This window comes from Nicotiana sylvestris, chromosome 7, assembly GCF_000393655.2.
Source record: "Nicotiana sylvestris chromosome 7, ASM39365v2, whole genome shotgun sequence".
NCBI lineage: Eukaryota > Viridiplantae > Streptophyta > Magnoliopsida > Solanales > Solanaceae > Nicotiana > Nicotiana sylvestris.
This window is the reverse complement of record NC_091063.1, coordinates 113,038,586-113,048,448: the sequence shown is the minus strand read 5'-3', so window position 1 is coordinate 113,048,448 and position 9,863 is coordinate 113,038,586. Positions and strand designations below refer to the sequence as shown.

Below are 9,863 nucleotides of genomic sequence, written 5' to 3'. Positions count from 1 at the left end.
TTGTTTCCTCAGAAAGGTACTTTCTTTTTAGCGCACTAACTCTGCCGCCAAAGGTGTTGGAGGTTTTTTCGAGATGAGTCCATGCCCCCTTGAGGAGGAGGAAATATTGCCGACCTCAGGACCGAGGGTTGATAACAAATGTAAGGAAGCTTCGAAAGGCGAGGATGCTCGCAGCGAGGCAAGCCATGCTTGGAGGGTCAAAAGAGACGTGCTGGTCGATCCTGCGGCCTCTGAGTCCTCTATTTTTGGAAAAATAGTTTCTTTCTTGTCGTCATCTCATATTACCATCGAAGGTACTTTGAGGGACATTCGAGTCTAAGGGTCGAGCGAATCGAGTGTGACATCGGGTGGCCGCATTCCCATTAGGGGCAGTTTTACTAAGGGTCGAGTAAATGTGTGCTCGACTTTCGACGAAGCTCAGTGGATCAATTCCATGGTGAGTTTTGGTAGTCGGCATAGGCCTTCTCTTTTTTTGTGTTTCGTGCCTTCCCTTTCTTATTGAGCTCGCCTTCTGCAGGCTTTTGGCAAGCTTAAGTCTGATCTTCTTAGTCGTGAATCTAGGTTGCAGAAAGCTTTGGATGGGGAGAAATCCCTCAAGCTTTTTTGTAAGAAGAGGAGACATGAGTTGGACCCCCTACGGTACGAGGCGGACCGAAGTCGGAACTATAAAAGCTATCTCGAAAAATATCATTTCGTGTTGATGTATGCTCTCCCTTCTGCTTTCGGAGATTAATATTCTGATATTCCAGTTGACGAATAAAACGGAGGAGCTGGAACGACTTTGGGGCCAAGTTGGCCGGGTTAAACGAGAGTGTAGCAATCTAAAGGCTCAGGCAGATGCCCAAGTTGCGGCCAAGTAGGATGCTTTGGCCAAGGCTTCCGCCCTCGAAGTGCAACTCCGAAATGCTCGTGCAAATAGTTCAGTACGAACGAGCATGATTGCGGGGCTCGAGTCAGAGATTCTAAAGATGAATGCCGAGGTTGTAGATGCTCGGGCTGAAGCCGAAGAGATCAGAACCAAGGCTGATAGAAAAGTGGACGTCTATTTGCGAGACGCTATCGACGCTCGAGCTGAACTGAGAGGGGCCCTCGATCGGGAGAGTAGGTGCAATGAGTATGTCAAGTGTAAATCTTGGAGGGAAACCCTCGAGGAGATCCATGCCAGGGGCTTCGATCTCTCAGAAGAGATGGAGTAGGCAAAGGCAGATGAATATGATGCTATGTTCCTTCTGTCCGATGCTGAAGATAGTGAGAAGGATATCGACGGGCCATAGTCCCCAAGGGGGATGCAAATTAGGCCTTTCTTTTCGGAATTTATGCATAGTGCTTTTAAAGAACACTATAACTGGAGTTTTGTATTTTTTCTCATATATGTATAAGAGGAAACCTCACGGTTTCATTTTTCATATACTTTCCTTTGCCTCGATGTTTTCCAGTCGTTAGCCGGATGAATTGGTCTTCGAGTTAAAAGGAATCCTCAGATTTATAGTATGGCCCTAGGGCTCATTGGGCTGGCCCGTAGGCTCTTACGCGCTTGGTCGGTACGACCTTTTAGTATAAGCTGGCATTTGAGCTCTTATGCTTTTGCTCTTAGGCATATTTACTTAACTGTTTTGGGTTCAGTCTCCGAGTCGGCTTTCAACTCGAGCTCATTTGACCCTTAAGTTTTTTAATTTAAAGCTGACCCTCAGGCTCTTACACATTTGGTCGGTACGACCATTTATATGGGCTGGCGGCAGTGGCTCTTACGAATTGGGTCGGTACGACCTCTAGTATGGGTTGGAGGCAGTGGCTCTTATGCATTGGGTCGGTATGACCTCTTGCAGGTTTTATTTTTCCCTCGTTAAGGACTTTTGAAATTGTGTTTGCATTACTCTTCGATGGTTTGATAAAAACCTCGATTGTGAGTCGTTATATGGTGATGAGCGAGCATCTCGAGAGGTTTGGCTCGGTGGCTGAGTATCTCTAAGACTATAATTTGGAGCTGACATGGTCGAAGCTCATTTGCCTATGTCGAGGGTAGCCTGTTTAACTGATTATTTTCGAAGTATTTTTAAAGTAATTGAAGTCCTGTAAATTTATAGTGACGGTCAGGCGTCCCTGAGTCGCGTTAGTTTGGCTGGTACAGCCTTGTGACCATAGTCATTGTGTTCGGCCGGAGCCTTTCAGTTCCCGAGTTTTCGGAGTTTATATCATGGGTATTCCATTTTAGGTGTCTTACAAGTAAGATATATAGCCTTAACTTTAAGATCAGGGTTATGCATTTTGTAAGGGCTTACAAATTTGTACATGCCTTTGAGGTCTTATAGTTTTGGTTACTTGGTACAAGTGTGGTTCATGACTTTCTTGAGGTCTTACAATTTTGGTCACTTGGTACAAGTGTGGTTCATGCCTTGCTTGAGGTCTTACAGTTTTGGTTACTTGGTACAAGTGTGGTTCATACCTTGCTTAAGGTCTTACAAATATTGTTATTGCCTTATATAGGTCTTACGAGACCGAGGCTGCCCACATGGGGTCTTATGACCTTGGGTTTTTGATAAGTCGATGGGGGTGGTGATTGGCGGCAGTCCCCGAGTCGTCGAAAGTTTTTTGGCTTGTGAGCCATTTCTTGAAAACTTGGTATTGCCTTATCGAGGGCTTACGAGTTCTAATCGTCCGAGCAGGAGGTCATACGTCCTCGAGTTTTTGACGCTAGTCCCCGAGTGTTTGGGATGTTTTTGTTTCTGGAGCCATTTTGTGAACTTGATGTTGCCTTATTGAGGGCTTACGAGTTTGAAGCTCCGACCCGGATGTCATACGGTTTCGAGTTGTTGATGCCAGTCCCTGACTGTTTGGGACGTTTTTGGCTCTGGAGCCATTTTTGCAAAAACACCAAGCTTCTTTGAAATGCAAAATGCTTTGGAAAGTATTCTTTGATTACTTGGTACAAGTATACACGTTTTTGTTGTTAAGGGCTCGGTTATTCTATGCGTACAGGGTTCGTTCGACCGTTTGGCCCGGTACATTATTTTCCACCGAGACCCCGTTCAACATATCTTGGCTTCTCCGAAGAGGTGACCTTCTAGGGGGATGCCCCCCCAATATTCGAGGTTGATTGACAAAGAAGCCTTGAATACTTGTTGAGTCTTCCTTAGGTAGCATATAGTTGTTGCCTCGTTAAAAACCTTGCCGGTAAAACCCTTCTTGGGACAAAAACCCGGTCGAAGGAAAAGAGTGCAACATATGCTTTTGGAACCTAAGGCCTTCGAGTTGGAGAGAGCTTCGGCCGTTTGAATCGGATACCTGCATTCAGGTTAGTATAAAATGTAACTGGAAAAGGGACATGATCATACCTTAGTGCTGACTGCACTCCGGACCTAGACGTGATTCAATCGTTTTTTGTGAGGACTCGGTATGGTCCTTCATTTTGTTTAGTCAGGCGTAGCCGAGGATGTAGCTTGTTGTCTCTATATTACTATTTGCTTATCCTTAGGCTCATTCGATGGTGGAGGTATTGGTGTCGGTTCCATATCGTTCACCGCGAACATCGATTTTTCCACATGATGTTCCTCGTAGACGGTTTTTACCCCATCCTTTGTCGGTTATTTCATCATTTAATGGAAGATGGATGGTACTGCTCTTATGCAGTGTATCCATGGCCTCCCGAACAAGGCATTGTACCTCATGTTTCCTTCGATGACATGGAATTTGGCATTTTGGGTTATGCCGGCCACGTTGACTGGGAGGGTGATTTCCTCTTTCGTTGTTTCGCTTGCCATGTTGAACCCGTTGAGGACTCAAGAAGTGGGTACAATTTGGTCAAGCAGTCCGAGCTGCTCTACCACCCTCAACCTGATAATATTGGCCGAACTACCTGGATCCACAAGTACATATTTTATTTGAAATGTATTTACAAGGAAAGAGATTACCAGTGTGTCGTTATGAGGCCGAGACAAGGTCTGTATTTCCTCGTCACTAAATATGAGGGCATCCTCGGGTATGTAACCTCGAGTTCGCTTTTCTATGGTGATGGATATTTTTGTTCTTCTGATCATGGGTTCTTGTGGAGCATCGATGCCTCTTAAGATCATGTGGATGGCAGGTTGTGGCTGATGAGCCGTAGAATTTTGGCACAATTGATACCAATTACTTATATTTTAACTTGTCTTTTAATGCATTTTTAGTTAATTCTGATCAAGTTTGGTTGTTTTGTAGTGCATGAGCTTGAAGACCCAAAAACATGGAAAAGAAGACAAAAAGTTACAAAAGGCGGATATGCTGCAAGTATGCGGTCGCATAACTCACATGCAGACCGCATAACTGACTTGCTGATCACAAACAGAGACAATCTTTTAGGCCAAATGTAGAAGAAAATAGGCGATCCATTATGCGGTCGCATAACACCTATGCAAGCCGCATAATGGTCGCATAACCCTAGAAGAAGATAGCCCTCAACATGATATACGATGGGATATGTGGTCGCATAACACATATGCGGACCACATAACTGTTATGCGATTGAAGCAAGATCTGGAGCTCAGCAAGTTTGCGATGGGATGCTCAATATGCGGTCCGCATACCTGTTCTGCGACCATAATGCGATCGCATAAGCTGTCTAGAGGGGCATTTTTGTCCGATTTTGACTATTACTTTTGATCCACTATAAAGGGTATAACTAGAGTTTTTGTGGGTCATTCAAGTCTGAAATAAGGTCCTACTCAGAGAGTATTGAATACTTCATTTATTTGGAGGGTTGTGAAGAAGGAATATTGCACTTTTGTAAGCTTTATGGCTTTATTAAATACTTTGTTCTTGTATTTTAGTATGAGTAGCTAGTTTTAAATACTAAGGTTGTGGACCCTAGATGGGTGTAATGTTAATGGGTGTCCAACATTGAATATATATATATATATATAATGGTTGGTTGATATTTATTCAATTCTTGTTATTTATTTATGGTTGGTGGTTACAAAGACTTATCTATTCCATTTACTATTTCTTTACTTGGAAAAGTGAGTTAGGGTTTGGTAGAATTGAATATCAAGAACTCAAGACTTTAAATCTTATTTAATAGAATCCCTTAGGAAAAGTGGGTTCTACTTGGCATAAATTGGTTGTTCTTAAATTGCAACTCTTTTATATTTGGAAAAATCATAAAGGAAGATACTACTCAACTATTGGAAAATATTGGGTAGTCATTTAGAAATCATTTGCATATCAAAGGACCTTCCATTAGAAATATATCATATTAACACCGATAACATTACATTTCATTGACGGGGACACAACATTGGTTTCCTTAATCAAATCATTTACATTCTCAACCTTACAATTAGTTATCTCTTTAATTCACAATCATACCATTCTCTTGTTACGTTAACGGAATAGAATTACGACTTAAGTCAAGTTCCACACTACTCAAGTAAACTTTTCACACCATATTCCCTGTGGGATTCGACTCCAACCTTGTTGGGTTATTATATGTGACACCGACTTCCTTACGCTACTTAATTAAAGTGTAATTGAGCGTACCAAATTTTGGTGCTGTCGCCAGGGAATACAGTTTTGAAATTACTAATTAGTGTGTGCTTTACTTTACGTCGTCTTCTATTCCATCACACTTTGCTTGTTTTGCTTGGTGCTGATAGGAAAACATGGCTGAATATGAAGAAGATATGTAAGAAAATCCTTTTGCGGACATAGATGGGTACATCGAGGATACAAATGCTATTGTACCTCCGATAGTTGGCGCTGCAACTTTCAAGGTGGAACATGGTTTAATCCTAATGATAAAAGCGGAGGGTTTTTTCAAGAATTCCACTGATGATGATTCAACACAATATCTTAGAAACTTCTTGGGTGTGTGTGCGATGCACAAGCAGAACAACGTCTCAGATGATACCCTAAGGTTGAGGGTGTTCAAGTACTCACTAGCTAGGGATGCAAGGAAATGGCTTCAAAATATGCCACCAAATTCCATTCATTCTTGTCCTGAACTTGTCCGACCATTCTTAGCTAAATGGTTCCCGCAAAGCAAGAAATCTGAGCTCCGGGATAAAATTTTCTTTTTCAAGAAACTACCAGGAGAACATCTACATGAGACATGGGATCGATTCAAGTTATATTTGGTAAGGTCGCCCAATCATGGTTTTCCAGATTCTATCTTGTTGGAGAAATTCTACATGGTTTAGATGCTATGAACCAATCTATAGCCAAGAATGCAGCTGATGGATCTTTTATGGATAAGACATTTGCAAGGATCACACAAATCCTTAACAAAATGGCAAAACATAATCAAGCTTGGCACTCAGAGGACATCACAAGTGAAATTGCATATGGTTCTCCCTCCTTGGCCAACATGATTAAGGAGAATCAAGAAAGAGATCAAGTAATTGCAGGGCTTCCCACCATTGTCAATGTGTTGACAAAAAAAATCACTGAACGCCAAACGAAGAAGGTAAATGAAGTGGAAGATGTTCAACCTCCATCAAATGAAGATTATGAGGAAGCCAACTATGTCAACAACTCTCAAGGAGGCTATCAAAGGCAACAATACCACTGTGACACAATTGTGAACCCAAAGGGTAGAGGGAGTGGTCCAACTTCTCATATCATGGCAATTACTACTCGGAGTGGGAAGATACTACAAGGAGAGAGTGAACAAATGGTTGAAGTGGAAGAGTCCGAGCAAGCGGTTGAGGAACACATTGAAGAGAAAATTGTTGTTGAAGATAAAGAGATTCCGGAAGAGTTGAAAGTTCAAGAAGTAAAATGGGAAGAGGTAGAGGAAAAGGTAAAAGAGGAACCAAAAACTCTACCACCTATTCCTAGACGTCCTCCTCCTTTCTCTCAAAGACTTGCTAGGAAGGTTGATGACATCAAACTTGACAAGTTCTATGACATTCTCAAGCAGTTATCGGTAAATATTCTATTTGTGGAAGCATTTCAAGAGATGCCAGGTTTTGCTAAGTATTTGAAAGACTTGATTACCAAGAAGAGAACCGCCAAGAATGAAGTGGTAAATGTGACTCACTGGATTAGTTCCATCATTGCTACAACTACCGTTCAAAACAAAGAAGACCCGGGAGCTTTCACCATTCCATGCACTATTGGAGCGCGTGATTTTGCAAGAGCTCTTTGTGATAATGGGGATAGCATCAACTTAATTCCTCTTGCTATTTACAAGAAAGCGGGGTTAGGTATGCCGAGGCTTACAAGTATGAGGTTGCAAATGACCGATCGTTCCATAAAGAGACCGGTGGGAATTGTCGATGATGTGCTTGTGAAAGTGGGAGTGTTCCATCTACCTACCGGTTTCGTAATCATTGATTGTGCTGTTGACAAAGAGATCCCTATCATCTAGGGGAGACCATTCCTTACCACATAAAGAGCACTAATGGATTCAGAACGGAATGAGATCAAATTCCGTGTGAATGATGAAGAGGTTACATTCCAAGAAAGCAAGGGTATGAAACTACCACATGAATATGAAAGCATCTCGGTGATTGATTTTGTTGATGAAGTGGAAGTGTTACATCTCGCGTATTTCGTACGTTAAAGTTTTGTTTTTAGTTAATTAACGTAGATTCGGGGATGAGATTATCTTGAGATTAGCATATTTATGCTATTTATAACAAGCAATAAGTACGGGCCATGAAGGATAAAGGGTTCACAAATAAAAGAAAATAAGTTTTGTTGAAGGTTGTCGATTTGGGATAAAAAACGGGCCGAGCGATACTACCCGATATTTATGGACTAGTACCATACAAGGTACCACATGACCGTGATAGTATGATATATAAAGTATATTAAAAATGAGTAGAATTTTAAGTAATTTGAGATAATTCTTAATTATGTGGGTAATTGGTTAATTATCGGGTAGCAGGACAATACCTAATTATTTATTAATTATAGGATAAGATTTAATAAAAACACTCCCCCACCTTATGTGGCATCAAGCCACCACCAAACCCAAATGACACATTAGTCATGATGGGTAGGTGTCAATTTAAGATGCTAACTAAGTTACACCTCATACTAACATTTCCAAAGCAAAATGACTACACCCTTATGTTGGCTAAAAGAGGATGCTTTTTATAAGAGATATTCAATTAAGTTCTTACAACCAGAACTAACGAATTTCTAAAAAATTCAGCAATTCCCTCAAGAATTTGTACACATTAAGTAGAGTGTTTAAGGCATGTAGCAACGTAAAACTTCCACAGTCCAACGTAGAATTTTGCAATTCTAAAGGAGTACGGTGAAACCTTTTCTGGGAACATCATACGGATTTTCCCCCTCCAGGTATGTTAAGGCTAAGCTTTTCCTTTATTTTAGCATGACCGCGTCATTACATAAGTTTGATAACAAAGCATAAAGAAAAAAATTCATATCCCGGAATTTACGTATATTTTGCTAGTCTCGCAAGTTACGTATATTTTTCTAGTTTTGTAAATTACAATATTCTCCTTATCGGGACTTCTTATTTAATTGAGTATTTCCTTTTTTTCCAGTCAAGAGAATATATATATATATATATATATATATATATATATATATATATATATATATATATATATATATATATATATATATATATATATATATATATATATATATATATATATATATATATATATATATATATATATATATATATATATATATATATATATATATATATATATATATATATATATATATATATATATATATATATATATATATATATATATATATATATATATATATATATATATATATATATATATATATATATATATATATATTAGAGGAGATACAGAGCCTAGTATGGCCGAGCACCTATGAGCGATATATATATATATATATATATATATATATATATATATATATATATATATCGAGCCTTATAGGGCGGGACAACCATTTTACTTATTATATTGAGAGAATTGTGTCAGTATCAGTAGGTAAGCATATGTTCAAGTTATCAGTTCAGTTTCAACTTTCAGTATATTGCCTTACATACTTAGTACATTATTTCGTATTGACGTCCCTTTTTGGGGGCGCTGCATTTCATGCATGTAGGTTCGGACAGACAGACGAGTAGACCTCCTCAATAGGTGTTTGCTCGACTTCAGCCTTATCGGTAAGCTCCCCGTATTTTGGAGTTTCCGCATCTAGTAGTTTAGTGTACATCTTGTGCATATATGTAGATAGGTTATGGGTAGGTCGGGACCTTTTTCTCATAGTACATCTATCAGTAGAAGCTTGTAGATATATCTTGTCAGTTAGTGCAATATGTTGGGCTTGTAGGCCCTATACATATATTTTGTTGTCTTGTCAGTTATAGTAATTATGATGGTATTGTTGACCCAGCTTTATATTGACATTTAGTCAGCATTAGTCTTTATTCAGTTTTATATTTTGCATCGCACATTATCTTGCAATGTGGCCCATGGCCAAAGTATGACATTACATGTTCAGCATCTCTTAGTCGCAAGTGGTATGGACGGATAGGTGAGGCACTGAGTGTCGGTATCGCCCTCAGGCTCGGGGAGTGACAGGAAGATGCGGCTGAAATGAAGATAGAAGAACAATGCCTCGGTGAGGCATTGGCGGCAATTTTTGTAAACTTCGATGGTGAAGATATTGAGGGGTATATGGAATCAGTCAATGCATTGGAAGGGCTTGGGCCTACACTTAAGTTCCGAAGAAGCACTCTCTCGACTTGGAGAATAGAGCCACTACTCCCACAAAGCCTTCAATTATTGAGCCACCGCAACTGGAGCTCAAACCACTTCCACCACACTTGAGGTATAAATTTCTTGGCTCAAATGATACTCTACCAGTAATCGTGTCTTCTTCGTTGAATGATGTACAGGTAGAACAATTGTTGAATGTCT

At 40.0% G+C, this 9,863-nt stretch overlaps 1 protein-coding gene across 1 annotated transcript; it reads left to right on the top strand.

Moving 5' to 3' along the window:
- The first annotated feature begins 6,175 nt into the window (after window positions 1-6,175).
- On the top strand, window positions 6,176-7,342 carry LOC104222040 (uncharacterized). The gene has a single exon (XM_070152116.1). It carries the CDS (start codon window positions 6,176-6,178, stop codon window positions 7,340-7,342), a length of 1,167 nt encoding a protein of 388 aa, XP_070008217.1.
- Window positions 7,343-9,863: the final 2,521 nt, after the last annotated feature.